Source organism: Neoarius graeffei, chromosome 22 (genome assembly GCF_027579695.1).
Source record: "Neoarius graeffei isolate fNeoGra1 chromosome 22, fNeoGra1.pri, whole genome shotgun sequence".
In the NCBI taxonomy this organism is placed as follows: domain Eukaryota; kingdom Metazoa; phylum Chordata; class Actinopteri; order Siluriformes; family Ariidae; genus Neoarius; species Neoarius graeffei.
This window is the reverse complement of record NC_083590.1, coordinates 20,624,953-20,641,521: the sequence shown is the minus strand read 5'-3', so window position 1 is coordinate 20,641,521 and position 16,569 is coordinate 20,624,953. Positions and strand designations below refer to the sequence as shown.

Here is a 16,569-nt window from a genome sequence, read left to right as displayed (position 1 = left end):
GGGGCTACCGTGGCCATTCCTGAACATTTTGGAGGTGATCTGTTGCATAAATTTGGGCGGAGCAAATATGCAAATGAAGCCACAGTAGCTGCGATGGAAGATACCGGTAAACAATGGCAGCAGCAACGTATGGCCTTACAGCAATGATAGCACTGTGTACGGTTTTCATGGCTGCAGTATGGCATAGCTACAGCAAGACAAAATAAGCCACGCCCCCTAGGCAAGCTTTTCACTTTCTGCAGAATGTTCTGTGAACATTTCGAGCTCAATGGTTGTGCCGGAATGCTACGGTAGCCCCGATAGCCCACGTAAGCCTCATGTATGCCTCAAGGATGCTCATGAACACCTTCACATTTGTGAAGGATGAATTTGTCCAGCACTTCACCCATGGCAAGTTTCAACACAACAAAATTTTCCAGGAATGCCAGGAAAGCCACGCCCTCTTGGTTGTCAAGGTAGGTCCCTGGCTCTCACGTATTCCGTCAGAAGGGCCCAGAATGCGTTTGACCCCCGGAAGGCACAAAATTGTCTCCCAGCGTCTACCATGAAATGATTCCAATTATGTGAGACCTTAGGTTTACATTCAGAAGCTTGAAGTCAAAGAAAGATTATGTCCATTAACCTGAGAGTCTGTTTGGTTTTTGTGCAGCGCTGTGTGATGCTTTTACTGCTTTCATTCATCCATCATCAGTAACTGATTTATTCTGTTCAGGGTCACCATGGAATAAATTATGAAATTGTTTATATTTTGAGAAACAGAACCAAATATGTGCATTTGAAAATATTGCCGGCAGGTGCAAAAAGGAGCAGGAGCGATTGGTCATAATTCTTTTGGGAATAATGCTGCAACTCAAAATTCCTCAGAACTCAAAGTTCCAAGTCGAGCTCTGATCTAACAGCGTTCTAGTGCTTTGGTTTGGAAAATTATGGATGCCCAGAGCAAGGTGATATTCGGATGCCCAATCTCTGAATTTGATAAACATCTGCATTAATTATTTCTAAATAATTAACGAAAAGAAATTACGCATAATAGAGGTCAACAGTCTTGTTCATCTTTCCTCGTAAAAACAATCTGTTACAGTGGTCTTATCATGTTAGTAAATTTGAGCTGAAATCAGCAGAATTACATTACAAAAATAAATGTACAAAGCTGTTAAAACCTCTTTTCACAGAAAAATGATGGATACATCCATCCGTTATCTACACTGTTTATCCATCAGGGTCATGGGGAAAGCTGGAGCCAATCCCAGTGGACTTTGGATGGAAGACTGGGTAGACCCTGGGCAGGTCACCAGTCTATCACAGGGCTCAGAAAACTACATCTCATCTCATCTCATTATCTCTAGCCACTTTATCCTGTTCTACAGGGTCGCAGGCAAGCTGGAGCCTATCCCAGCTGACTACGGGCGAAAGGTGGGGTACACCCTGGACAAGTCGCCAGGTCATCACAGGGCTGACACATAGACACAGACAACCATTCACACTCACATTCACACCTACGGTCAATTTAGAGTCACCAGTTAACCTAACCTGCATGTCTTTGGACTGTGGGGGAAACCGGAGCACCCGGAGGAAACCCACGCGGACACGGGGAGAACATGCAAACTCCGCACAGAAAGACCCTCGCCGGCCATGGGGCTCGAACCCGGACCTTCTTGCTGTGAGACGACAGTGCTAACCACTACACCACCGTGCCGCCCGGAAAACTACATATCAAGTAAAATCAAATTTTGTTTGCTGTTGACTTTAAACAGAATATGGATGGTGCCTGACTTTCCACTTGGAATTCCAAAAATGAATGATCATTTCTTTCCACTTTTCTGAGTTGGAGGTCAGGTTTTTCCACATACAATGGATTGTAGCCTTATTCCTTTGAGTAGGATTGGGATAATAATAATAATAATAATAATAATAATAATAATAATAACGAGATTGTCAATGACAGCGTAGCTCACTCCAGCCCCATCTAGTCCAGAAGGAACGATCTAAAGTGCAGAATAAATGTTGCAAGCTATATACACTATAGACAAGCTATATCCACCCTAGGAATACCGACCTATTTGCTAGAAAAAATCCAAAATGGCGAGGAATTGACCAAGAAAAAGCTATTTTTGTTGAACTGCTCATTAAGGCTTAATTAGTCCATAACTCCATTAATAATTGTAATGAAGCAAATCTGGGTAGAAGTTATATGCAACCCAGACAGACCTACCTTCCTGCCAAAAAGAATAAAAATTGATGAAGAATTGAGAGAGAAGAAGTGATTTTTGTGAAATGTAGACAATACTGGATGGACAACGGACAACACATGATGGCATAAGTTCATCACTTGTCGGCCGGATGAGGTAATAATAATAATAATGGGGCGGCACGGTGGTGTAGTGGTTAGCGCTGTCGCCTCACAGCAAGAAGGTCCTGGGTTCGAGCCCCGGGGCCGGCGAGGGCCTTTCTGTGTGGAGTTTGCATGTTCTCCCCGTGTCCGCGTGGGTTTCCTCCGGGTGCTCCGGTTTCCCCCACAGTCCAAAGACATGCAGGTTAGGTTAACTGGTGACTCTAAATTGAGCGTAGGTGTGAATGGTTGTCTGTGTCTATGTGTCAGCCCTGTGATGACCTGGCGACTTGTCCAGGGTGTACCCCGCCTTTCGCCCGTAGTCAGCTGGGATAGGCTCCAGCTTGCCTGCGACCCTGTAGAAGGATAAAGCGGTTAGAGATAATGAGATGAGATAATAATAATAATAAAGTCCTGTGCAAAACTCTAGTCTCATGTTTTGGTTGCCTGGAAAGCTAATCGATTAGGATGAAAAGAGTTAGTGAATGGATAGTAATAATATTAGCTATTAAAAATAGCAAGCTAATTAGCTAGTTAAGTGTATTAATACAAGCAAAAAAAAAAACAAGTATTACAAGTATATAATTTCCCACGGATGAGACGACTGTTTACCCAACATCCTTATTCTCTCCTGACAATTTTTTTGATGTACCTCACTAAGGTTTGTGATCAACAAAAAAATCAGCAAGTTATTTGCTAGCATTTAGCAATCCAGTGATGACTCTCTTTGCAGGGCATGTAAAAATGTTTTCAGTCCAGCTAGCCTCTTTACTTTATACTGGCTTTATTTTGTCGAGTATACCCACATCAATCCTCAAAGGACGTGTAGTGCAGCAGGTGGTGGGATTCAGAAACATGCGCTATAGTTACAGCATTGTGGTGTCTAAGTTTAAACATAGCTACAGGCCAAAGCTACATGTACTTTTTTTTTTTTGCAGAAATCAGTAGGAAGTAGGGTTCATTCTCATTCTCTGATAAACCGACTTGTCCACTCTTCAACTATGAATCAGCAAATATTGGATATAAAATCTGCTTATGCTTTAAAAAACATTTTGCTCCACACAGTTCAGGCCAACCAATGAGCTGCAGCACTTTCCTCAGTATCTGGAGATGATGATAAAGTGCTTTTAGGAAACGGGGACATGCACTGACACCCAGCGTCCTAGTTCGCCTTTTCTGGCCTAAATGTCATATTATTTTTGCCTGCATCAAATGGGACATTTTCAGTCCCACATTACGCTCTGTGAAACACTTACATAACAACCATATGCACTTATACACATACTGTGTACTAGTGACTTAACGGTTAGTGGTTAATCCTAATAAAAACAACCCAAATATCTTCTCTCATAAACCTAACACTGAATAATAATAATAATAATAATAATAATAATACACAATCACTGGACACTTTAATAAGAATGTGTTCTTGATTCTAAGATCCCTGTTCTTGGCTGCAGGAGTGGAACCCAGTGTGGCCTTTTGCTGTTGTGTGCTGAGATGCTTTTCTGCTCACCACGGTTGTTAAGAGTTGCTATGAGTTACTTTAACCTTCCTGGCAAAAAAGCTCGACCCAATCTGGCCATTTTCCTCTGACCTCTCTTATTAGCAAGGCGTTTCTTTCCACCCACAGAACTGCTCACTAGATGTTTTTTGTTGTTTGCACCAAACTCTCGAGACTGTTGTGTGTGAAAACGCCAGGAGATCAGCAGTTTCTGAAATACTCAAACCAGTCCATCTGACTCAAACCAACACCCATGCCATCCATCCATTATCTGTAGCTGCTTATCCTGTTCTACAGCATTGGAGGCAAGCTGGAGCCTATCCCAGCTGACTATGGGTGAAAGGCGGGGTAGACCCTGGACAAGTCGCCAGGTCATCACAGGGCTGACACAGAGACAAACAACCATTCACACTCACATTCACACCTACGGTCAATTTAGAGCCACCAATTAGCCTAACCTGCTTGTCTTTGGACTGTGGGGGAAACCAGAGCACTCGGAGGAAACCCACGCAGACACGAGGAGAACATGCAAACTCCATGTAGAAAGGCCCTCGCCGGCCACGGGGCTCGAACCCAAAACCTTCTTGCTGTGAGGAGACAGTGCTAACCACTACACCACCGTGCCGCCTCACCCATGCCACAGTGAAAGAAATTCACACTTTGAGATCACAATTTTTCCCATTCTGATGTTTGAACATTGTGAACATTAAGCTCTTGATTTGTATCTGCATGATTTGATGCATCATGCTGCTGTCAAGGGATCGGCTGATTAGAGAACTGTATTAAAAAAAAAACAGCAGGTGGATGTGTGGGTGTCCCTAATAAAGTGGTCAGTGAGTGTATGATCATAATGATAAGATGACAGATATCTGATTATGCTCATACCAGCTTGTAATAAAGTATTCCTGCAAATCACTTGTTCTGACATCGTGTGGATTGTGATCATGCTCAGAGCAATAATACTCAAGAATGAAAACAGAACTGATGTAGACCTGCTCATTGGCGGAGGGAACAGGGAAACAGGAATAAGGCAGCACTGAGTCATTTTTAGACAGTGTGTTTCTGCAATAGGATGGTTTTCAGATGCATAGAGCTACAGTCACACTCACACGCTGCATATGTATATGTGTGTGTACGGTATGTGTGTGTTTGTGTGTGTGGGAGTACTACAACCAGCAGCAGCCTCTAAATGGCTGTCAGGATATTTTTGTAGTCGAAAGTAAGGTCCAGGTGCAACACAATTACAGAAATATTAGCTCTGTTTTTCAGACGTGCTGATGTTACAGGGAAATATGACTCAAGAGGGAAGGAAAGCAAAATATAAGAAATCAGATTGTGACAATGCTGACATTGTCAGTTGCGGCATTACACAGAACTGCACACTGCATTGCCTACCATCCTTTTTTCAATAATGTACAATAAATTAGGGATCAATAAAGTCAATCTATCTATCTATCTATCTATCTATCTATCAAATACTTTTATTCCATATTCTGTTGCTTTTTTGTATTTTTGGGGTTTTGTTTTCGAGTCGAGTTTTTATTTCGTCCTCAGTTGGTTCAGCAACATGCTCCGCCATTTTGTTTTTCTCTACTCACAGTATATGAGCTGATAGCCTACTAGTAGAGTAGCCAATCAGAGCATGTGATTGCTCATATCCAGTAACACCCCTCACAAAATAGCACGATGCCAGTCACTGAAGAGAATCCATAATTTCAACCGGAGCCTCTCAGTGCATGGTATATTCACTTAATCTATCTACCCATTAGACGAAATGCTTTCTCTGTATATTTATTAAGGAACATTTAATTTTTGGAAACGAGAACGTGTGGGTCTGTTTCACTTCATGTGCAGCAACCACACTCTTTCTTTGGGCAGCCAGGTTTTTTTTTTTTTTAAACCATTTTCTATACATCATTTCCATGTCTGGATAATTTTATCTCAAATTATTCAGATAAAGCCCCTTTAGTATCAGCTTTAGACTGAGCCACAGAGCATCAAATAATTTTGGACACAAGGTTCAGCCTTTGTAAATCTGAAATATTAAACTTGCGGGGGGGATTTTTCAACAGTGAATGTAATAAAGCATTTTTAATGATTAAAAAGATATGCACATGCATCAATCTTGTTTTTTTCTTTATACATGAAATTGAGTCATACATGAGCTGATAGCCAACAAGGTGCGTAGCATCGTACATAAGCCATGTATGACGAGATTGAGTGGAATAACTGTTTTATTCTATCCACATTCACTGGATTTTGAGAAACAGAGCATTTTTATTTTAATTTTTTGCAAATTTGATTAATTAAAAACTTTATACAAAACGTCTGACAAAATCATTTCTGCTTAGAATGTAAACAAACTGGCGAAATGACAGTAGCAATTTGTGAAAAATGTTATAATAATAATTCTTGAAAAATAAAAGATATGTTCTTACCATCAAATACTTTTATTCCATATGTTGTTGCTTTTTTTCGGTATTTTTGGGGATTTTTTTTCAAGTAGAGTTTTTATTTTGTCCTCAGCTGGTTCGGCAACACGCTCTGCCATTTTGTTTTTCTTTTTCTTTAGGGTGTTTCTGGCAGTTGGCAAACCAACTTAAAGGTGCATTACCGCCACCAGCTAGGCTGGAGTGTGGGGAACAGGAGATATTGGAGGGGGGAGAACCCCACATTCTTTTAGCTATTTCTATTTCTTTTAAATACTTGATAACAAAGCTGCCATTTTGTTTTTCTCTACTCATGGTATGTGAGCTGATATCCTAGTAGTAGAGTAGCCAATCCGAGTGTGCAATTGCCCATATCCGGTGAATTTGGATAGAATATCTAAGAGTTTATCTCTCTCTACCATTGTTAGATTTAGAGAGATCCATTGGGATCTTATCTAGAACTCTCTCTTGAGAGCTTTTCTGAAGAGTTCATCCGCAGATATTCAGATAATTACTTTGCTTCTTTCTGTGAGCTTCAGGATATTTGGATGATGCAGCTTTCTATTAAACTTCCAAATATTTCATGGGGTGAAGCTGTTGAAATAACAGGCTTTACTGAACTAAAGTACACATTTTTTATCACCTATAATGGACGGAATATGAATACGGATGTTTCAAGCATGAGGCATTAAACGGATTCAAACATTGATGCAAACATAAGATTTTTTGAAGCAGTGTAATGTTTATATGTCATGGTACTATGTAGTTATTGTAAGTTCTTAAGAGTGGATCTTATTATAACAGAAAAGAGACAATAAATGTCTGTTTAATTTTTTTTTTTGTTGTTGTTGTCATTAATGAAATGTGTACTTGTATGTTTGTGTATTACAGGGTGAGAAACACTCCTCTGACAGTTAAAGTGTGCTCCACTGGTGTCCAAGTGCACCTGAGCGGGAAAGCGAAGACCGTGACGGTGGAGACGAGGCCCGCACAAACCGTGGTTGACTTCAAGAAAAGTCGCACAGGATTCACTTTACTGCTTCCTCCTTAGTGAAACGGCACCCAATTGGTTAGAATGACTCGGACCATGATGTATGCGATCATTAAAATATCAAGGAAAACATCTTTCAGTGAGATGAACTGACTGCTGAAATCAAGACTCTTATAAGATAAGCCAATGGGACAGTGATGGCTCAACGGTTAAGGCTCTAGGATACTAATCAGAAGGTTGGGTTCAACTGTTAAGCTGTTACTGTTGGGCCCTTGAGCAAGGCCCTTAACCCTTTCTGCTCCAGGGGCACTGTATCATACCTGACCCTGTGCTCTGACCCCAGCTTCCTAACAAGCTGGGATATGCAAGGAAAAGAATTTCACTGTGCTGTAATGTATATATGACAAATAAAGGATTATTATTATTAATATTATTATTATTATTATTATTATTATTATTATTATTATTAACATTATGATCAGAAAAGTATTTATATGTAAAAGGATATATTTTTGAGCACTGTATTGTTTTTAAACATTACCATCAAGTATTAAAAGATTACTGCCAATACTATTTTCATCGTAATTTTATAAAAGAGAGATGATGATCAATTGAAGGCCTGAAGGTTACAGAAGCAGCCTTGGGCTCAAAGGGTCGCTGGTTCGATTCCCAGGACCAGCAAGAAAAATGTGAGGGGAGTTGAGTGAATAAACAGCACTTTCCCCTCCCTCTGTATGATGGCTGACATGCCCTTGAGCAAGACACCTAACCCCCAACTGCTCCCCAGGCGCTGTAGCATAGCTGCCCACTGCTCTGGGTGTGTATGTGTGTGTACACGTGTGTGCACTCATTGCTCACTTGTGTGTTCACTGCTTCAGATGAGTTAAATACAGAGGAGGAATTTTGCTGTGCTTGAATGTACGTGACCAAATAAAGGCTTCTTTGATGATTTCTCAAATCTGATTGGTCAAAATGTGTTGGTTGATTTCCATAACAGCAGCTCTGGGAGTCGTGCTGGTTATAATTCAACTCACAGGTTTATATTAAGTGCTTATTCAAATGTTATCATCTCTATATGAACTATATTATGGGCTGCATCACTCTACCCCATCATTTATTGTTTTCCTAAAACAGCACACCTCCAAGTGTTTCATTCCTTAATTAACACTGCATTGGCAGTTGTATTGGAAGTTTAGTCCACTAGGATTTTTTATGTTTTCATATGTTTTTTTGGGGGGGGGGACCTCACGAGATGTATAAACAGCAAAACTTATTATTAATATGATTACGCTGTTCCAGGTTATGACCTTCAAAAGATCAAAATAAAATACACTATTTGATGATCAGAAATAATTTTTTAGCCAAGTAAGATTTAATTTCCAATGAAGTGTAAATTATAAGATTAGAAGTGTTTTGGTGCAAGACAATGCATTCACTGTCCTTCACTGGGACTGACAGACACAGAGACCATGCCTCCTACACTAGGACTGACAGACACAGAGACCACACCTCCTTCACTGGGACTGGGACTGACAGACACAGAGGTCACGCCTCTTTCACGAGGACTGAGATTTACAGGCACAGAGGCCATGCCTCCTGCACTGGGAATGACAGACACAGAGACCACACCTCCTTCACTGGGACTGGGACTGACAGACACAGAGGCCATGCCTCCTGCACTGGGAATGGCAGACACAGAGACCACACCTCCTTCACTGGGACTGGGACTGACAGACACAGAGATCACGCCTCTTTCACGAGGACTGAGATTTACAGGCACAGAGGCCATGCCTCCTGCACTAGGACTGACAGACACAGAGACCACGCCTCCTTCACTGGGAATGACAGACACAGAGACCACGCCTCCTGCACTAAGAATGACAGACACAGAGACCACACCTCCTTCACTAGGACTGACAGACACAGAGACCACGCCTCCTTCACTGGGAATGACAGACACAGAGACCACGCCTCCTGCACTAGGAATGACAGACACAGAGACCACACCTCCTGCACTAAGAATGACAGACACAGAGACCACACCTCCTTCACTAGGACTGACAGACACAGAGACCACGCCTCCTGCACTGGGAATGACAGACGCAGAGACCACACCTCCTTCTTTGGCACTGGAACTGACAGACACAGAGGCCACACCTCCTTCATTGGGGCTGGCAGGACCAGGGGCCACACCACCTCCGCTGAGAAACAGAATAAAAAAAACAAAACAATGGTAACTAATAATAATGAAAGTAATATCAAAACTGTGATTCAGACCTCAGACTATATTGTTATCAACACATCCGGATCCATTCAGTCCAGACGTCTCTTTATCAGTAAAGTCCATTCACATGCTGTTTTGAATCAGGTCAGATGTACAATAAAGAAGCAGACAAGTGCATGATTCATTTATCTTTCACATCAGGAAGTGATAATACAGTATATGTGTTGTCTCTTGTTGTCTCTTGTATAGTCTTTGTGCTTTGCAGTCTCTCACCTCCATTCACTTTCATTTTCATTCTGCCTTTTCACACTTTTTCCTTCCTGACACGGGACGCTTTTATCTCCTGTGTCATCAGGGAGTGTAGGGAAACAGAAAACCTGCATTATTGTCCTCACTTGGTGGTTTGTCTGACCTGTAGTTCAGAACTCATTCAGAATCGGATCAGGTCTGAATTCATTCTCACTTTTCTACAGCAAACAGCTGCACAGCCAGGAATAAATCTTCCCTCAGCATCAACACTTTAACACCAACTACCCCAAATATGACTCATCTATGAAGTTGGCTGGGTCTCAGGTTTCAGCCCTGCATGTGTGAATCCTGGTCTGGATTTAGTCTCGTATTTATGCTGCATGTTCTCTAGTTTCTGCTTCTGATATTTTGTGTACACTTTTCTGGCCACAAGCTTCAGCATCAATGTTCTTCTATGCATCAGTGTGAGTTTGAGTAAAATTCCTTCTTTATGTCACAGCAGGTTGCTTTTGACCATGGATACTGACTCTCTATCTATCTATCTATCTATCTATCTATCTATCTATCTATCTATCTATCTATCTATCTATCTATCTATCTATCTATCTATCTGTTCTTTTCTTGTTCATTCTTGCTATTTCTTTCTCTTTCAGTTTTGAGTTTTTCTCAGTTAATTGCTGTTCCTGCAGACATTATGTGCTGTTCTTTCTTTCTTTCTTTCTTTCTTTCTTTCTTTCTTTCTTTCTTTCTTTCTTTCTTTCTTTCTTTCTTTCTTTCGAGTTTTTCTTAGTTAATTGCTGTTCCTGCAGTCATAATGTACGTTTCTTTCTTTCTTTCTTTCTTTCTGTCTTTCTTTCTTTTGAGTTTTTCTTAGTTAATTGCTGTTCCTGCAGTCATAATGTACGTTTCTTTCTTTCTTTCTTTCTTTCTTTCTTTCTTTCTTTCTTTCTTTCTTTCTTTCTTTCTTTCTTTCTTTCTCTTTCAAGTTTTTCTTAGTTAATTGCTGTTTCTGCGGTCATAATGTACCTTTCTTTCTTTCTTTCTTTCTTTCTTTCTTTCTTTCTTTCTTTCTTTCTTTCTTTCTCTTTCGAGTTTTTCTAAGTTAATTGCTTTTCCTGCAGTCATGATGTATCTTTCTTTCTTTCTTTCTTTCTTTCTTTCTTTCTTTCTTTCTTTCGAGTTTTTCTACCGTAAGTTAATTGCTGTTCCTGTTGTCATGACGTACCACTCTGTTTCTTTCTTTCTTTCTTTCTTTCTTTCTTTCTTTCTTTCTTTCTTTCTTTCTTTCTTTCTTTCTGTTTAGGGTTTTTCTCAGTTAATTGCTGTTCCTGCAGTCATGATGGACCGTTCTGTTCTTTCTTTCTTTCTTTCTTTCTTTCTTTCTTTTGAGCTTTTCTCAATTAATTGCTGTTCCTGCAGATATGATGTACTATTCTGTTCTTTCTTTCTTTCTTTCTTTCTTTCGAGTTTTTTTTTTTCAGTTAATTGCTGTTCTTGCAGATATTATGTACCGGTACCTTTCTTTCTTTCTTTCTTTCTTTCTTTCTTTTTGTTTAGGGTTTTTCTCAGTTAATTGCTGTTCCTGCAGTCATGATGGACCGTTCTGTTCTGTTCTTTCTTTTTCTTTCTTTCTTCAGTTTCAAGTTCTTCTCAGTTAATTGCTGTTCTTGCAGCCGTGGTGTCCCGCTGCTGATTCAGAACTCAGGATCAGTGTCAGTTTTGATTCCCTGATCAATAATGTACCTCTGTCAGCGTTTAAACAATCAGCCATTTATTTTGTGGATTTCTTGTCCAATCAACTGAGTATCAGCTGTGATAGCACATCCAATGGTAGGGCTTGCTGAGTGAAAAACCTCGGCTGTGTCTTATAACAGGTTCCTTGTTCTCTGGGTGAACTCGCAGATGCTACACACAGCTGTGAGAGCGCTATCAGCGCTGGGAGAAAACACTCCTTTCCTACTCATCACTTGTTCTTTGTACTACTAATTATTTTGCCTTATTCAGCACATTCAGACTGCTCATTTTCTCATTCTTGAATGATTTGTTTATATTCACTGCACACAAAGTTTCATGTTGGGACGTGATGTTTAGGACTGTTTACTTTATAGGTTTTCCTCAGTTACTTTGGAACATTTCCTGAAACGATCAAATCATTGAATGCACTGCATCAGTTAAACCAAGCAACGAATTCAATACAGCCATCAAAACAGAATGCCCCTTTATTATTGTTTTAGCATGACAGTCCTCAGTAAAGGTTTGTCTATCTTGTTTGCCATCGACAGCACTGTAATATGAAGATGAATTTCTCTTGAGACGCTTGATTAAATTAGAATAGCTGTCAAATCATAAAAGCCATGCATGCATATATATATATATATATATATATATATATATATATATATATATATATATATATGCACACACACACACGCTGTAATATTTTTAAAGTGCCACATATGTAAACAGCGGCACGGTGGTGTAGTGGTTAGCGCTGTCGCCTCACAGCAAGAAGGTCCTGGGTTCGAGCCCCGGGGCCGGCGAGGGCCTTTCTGTGTGGAGTTTGCATGTTCTCCCCATGTCCGCGTGGGTTTCCTCCGGGTGCTCCGGTTTCCCCCACAGTCCAAAGACATGCAGGTTAGGTTAACTGGTGACTCTAAATTGACCGTAGGTGTGAGTGTGAATGGTTGTCTGTGTCTATGTGTCAGCCCTGTGATGACCTGGCGACTTGTCCAGGGTGTACCCCGCCTTTCGCCCATAGTCAGCTGGGATAGGCTTCAGCTTGCCTGCGACCCTGTAGAAGGATAAAGCGGCTAGAGATAATGAGATGAGATGAGACATATGTAAACAAATATGCATTTCTTCTGTTTCAACAGAAATACATTCCTTTGCATTCTCAGATGTTGTACTGTAATGTAAAACAAATAGTCATAACCATTTATGGTCATAAACTTTCCATCACCATGCAGAGAAAAATCCTCTATGGGGTTGAGAAATATATGCAAAATAAAACAAAAAATACAAAATCCCCTGCTCTGATTGAGTAGGTATCTAGTGGGCCGCAATTTTTTTTTTTAAGTTGAAGCTAATTTTTAGTAGGGTATAATTGTATACAATTGGGTTGCATCCCACATCACATCACATCTGCCTCATTAGATATGCAAGACATGAAGTGGTGGTCAGCTAAGCTCACTGTTCACACAGTGTTACTATCACTGGAGCGCCTGGCTAGTCGTTAAAATGCCCTACGCTTGCATTGATTTTGGCTGCTTGACTCGAACAAACCGTGAAACTGATATGTTTCATCTATCCCTGTAAAGTGATAAAGGGTGAAAAGCAAAGGGTTTTCCCAAAAGATCATGAGAAAGGTGGCTCTTGAACCTTTCGCTGTGATGAGTCGAAGAACGCTTGAGTTTATAGTGATCACTTTGTGAAAGGTTTGTAAATTCCTCTGATTTATTTCATCTGGATTCACAAATCAGTGACTTTTCTTGCCATTTTCTGTTATTTCGTGATGTTTTGAAGTTCAGGAGATGCTTAAGTCCTCAGATGTGTTTTTGTTTCCTGTTTGATCGTTGTTGCTGTATTGTAAACTAACGTGTACATAATATGTAACACCCAGGTCTTTAAAGGTGTTTCTGTGGCTCTTTGTGAACAATTTAGCTGGAAGACAAGAGTAAGGAGGATTGAGAATTGAGCAGCTATGGTTTGTATACATCCATCCATTATCTGTAGCTGCTTATCCTGATCTACAGAGTCACAGGCAAGCTGGAGTCCATATCAGCTGACCACGGGCGTGGTTTGTATACATCCAATATTAAAACTTGTAGCGTCCTAGCAACCATCGCAAAGACGCATACATAAAGCCCTAAAATGCCAATTTTCCTGGGAATAAACAATACAGGATTCATCTTGTAATGTCCTGATCCCAAGATCTTTAACCCAGCTACATATAAAAAGTTGTACTCCTCCATGCTCTTCCAGGTTTTCATCTGTGTGTGCGTGTAGAACAATGTCTGCAGTCAGGGGCTTATCACCCGCGGGGGATGCGTACGTTTCATCCCCCCCACTTTTGTTGAAACACAATTTCATCCCCCACACTTTTGTCAGATTAAAATGACATCATTATGAAAATTATACAGCTACTATAAAATGTGTAACAAGGAAGTAAACTATTGTCATAACGTTAGACAAAAAACAGCCACGCAACGGACTCAAAACAGTTTTTCTCACCCGACCAATCAGCAGTTGCGTGAATATAATAGCCAGTTTGTGTAGCGTGCTGAAAGCGCTCAATAATACAGTATCTGGCTGCAGAGCCAACACCAGTTTTACCGCTCCTGATTCACCGTTCCAGGTTTGACGTCGCATGCGGTGCTTACTGTGCCTGGCTCTGCGGCTCTGCAGACAGACCCTTCTCAAAGCGCTTGCGATGCCGTCGTTCAAACAGTTGTCCCAGGTGCCATGCCCTAAAAGATTGTGTTAATTTCCATAACTGCTTATCACTTTTTAGAAGAGTTTTTCAATTGAGATTTAAAGGCATTTCAAATCGAATGAATGTTCAATAATTGTTGTACAGTAATGTTATTTGGCCATTAAGTGTTTGTTGTATGTGTAGTCTATTGCATCATTTTCAAATTTTATGCATTAAACCTGATGTAATGCATGATGCAAACAAGTTTTGTACACGAGTTTGAATAATTAAAGACATTAAAAGCAGGAACTGCCCCGTCTTATTTGAATGCTATACTAAAGAGGTCCTTCCAGGATGCTGCGCTTCTCCAACATGAACTGATTAGCCATGCCTCCTGCTCACACAAAGCGATCCCAGTCCAAACTGTTATGCATGATGGTGTATGATCTATACACTGTGTATGACTTCTTGGGCTATGTGAAGTTTTTGGTTTTGTTTATCTCAGTGTATACCAGTGTAGGCAGCAATACTGACATCTAGAACAGTATCCTGTTACCTAGAATTATCACTCAATACTTTTTGCCTTCACTTACTGAATAATTACATAGCCCTGGCAGGAACAACACCAAAACCCAACATGATAGATCTCTGCATGAAATGCAGAACTTGGCTGGAGTCAACTGGATTTATAGGCTTTCTGCTGTCCTCCCTTTCATTTGCATCCATGGACCATGGGTATGAAAAAGTTCCATATCGGTCATTGACAGTACTTCACAGTGTACATGCCGGGCGTGTATATAGCCATAAACCGATTTCTAATGATATGGCTTCCCCATTCCAGAACACCCCCACTTTTGGAAAGCTTGATACGCCCCTGTCTGCAGTACCAGGTAGTTTGAGATGTCAGGGAACTCAACGGATGGATAATTTTCCAACTCATAGGAAAAATCCTTCTTTGTTAACGTGTACAGATCTAATCCCATTGAGTGGGTTCTATATCCACTTCTTTTGAGTGGTTTGAATAACTTGCTTGCTTTCTGAACACAAACATGGCAATAAGTTCTTGTATTAATGGACCACACTCCACTTTTGGATCATTAATCCCTTTTGACTGAGAATGACCGGCATGTACCGGTATGGTTCGGCTTCTGGCACAGTTTTAAATACAATACTTACAATTAAAAACTGTTTGTTTTTATTGCATTTATTTAATTCCTGGGCTCCCATCTGTAACAGGGAGTGATGTTGCATCCCATTAATATGCTTTACAGTAGATTATTAGATTCTAATAGAATAGATGAGCTAAAATAATTGGGGATCTGTTTTTAATGGGCACCGACTCGTTACAAGTATGAATAGGTGGGCCATAAAGTAGAAAAGGTTGAGAACCCCTGCTCTGATTGATGTAAAACACTTACTTCCGTATTGCTTTGTGCATACGCTTTGTGTGTAAACAGGTAGGAGGCCGTGCATCACAAACTGCCATAAAAAACCCAATTGAGACGTATATTCCGAATACACTGTATACATGACAAGAGAATGTTCTTAAAACCTGAATGATATCAGAATATCCCACATGTCTCAATCTGAAAATGCAAAATTCAGAATAAGGTCAAATTTGGAATATGCTGTTTACATGACCTGTATCACATTCAGAATTCTCTATCTCTCTCTCTCTGCTTCCTCTTTCAGTACCTGGTACTTCTTCTTTAGCCTCCCATACCCCTGCTTGTGGCTCATGTCGGATTTCTTCATGTTTTTGGCCAGTTTTGGTTTCAGACAGATGTGACACTCTGCTTTTAGGTCTCTTTTAGTATCATTATCGTGCATTTCAGAGAAAGTGAATTGTCTCATGGTGGAATAAGACCGCCTCCTGACAGAAGGCATCGCCATTTCAAGGATGATGCATTGGAATGCGTATTTTTATTCGGTTTACATTATGAACATCCACCGTATACACTAAGTCCCTGTGAATTAATTATTGTTTAACAATTATTTGCTGAAGGCGAAGTGAATATTGCTGAATAATAACTGAGACAAAGTTGAGGTTATTATTTAAATAATACTGACTGGCTTTTTGTTGTGGTCTATTAGATATATTCCATTCAGCTAGCATGATACTGAACAAGTCGAAGACGAATAGCTGAATGGAATATATCTGATTGACCACGAAAAAAAGTCAGACAATATTATTATTATTATTATTATTATTATTATACATACACACTCTCCATATCAGCATTCTCGAAGGCCAACGCTAGCTTACCCGCGACTTGGTGATGTTAGCGTGGCAGTGCACTCCCCTTCTAGCTGGTGTAGCACTCATCAGTAGTGTTACCGAAGGCTAACACTAGCTTACTGTACCTGCGACTCTGTGCTGTTAGCACGGGAGTGTCGTCCCCTTCCAGCCGGTGTAGCATACATCAATAATG

The 16,569-nt window shown here is 40.4% G+C and overlaps 1 protein-coding gene across 2 annotated transcripts in view; it reads left to right on the top strand.

Annotated features, from left to right (window-relative positions):
- The window catches only part of myo1g (myosin IG), a 94,434-nt gene extending 86,753 nt beyond the window's left edge, over window positions 1-7,681 (top strand). For both annotated transcript variants that reach the window (XM_060904602.1, XM_060904603.1), the window contains exon 22: window positions 7,154-7,681. In XM_060904602.1, the coding sequence (XP_060760585.1) occupies window positions 7,154-7,313 (160 nt within the window). In that variant the 3' untranslated portion in view covers window positions 7,314-7,681. The remainder of the gene's footprint in view (window positions 1-7,153) is intronic.
- The last annotated feature ends 8,888 nt before the right edge of the window (window positions 7,682-16,569 follow it).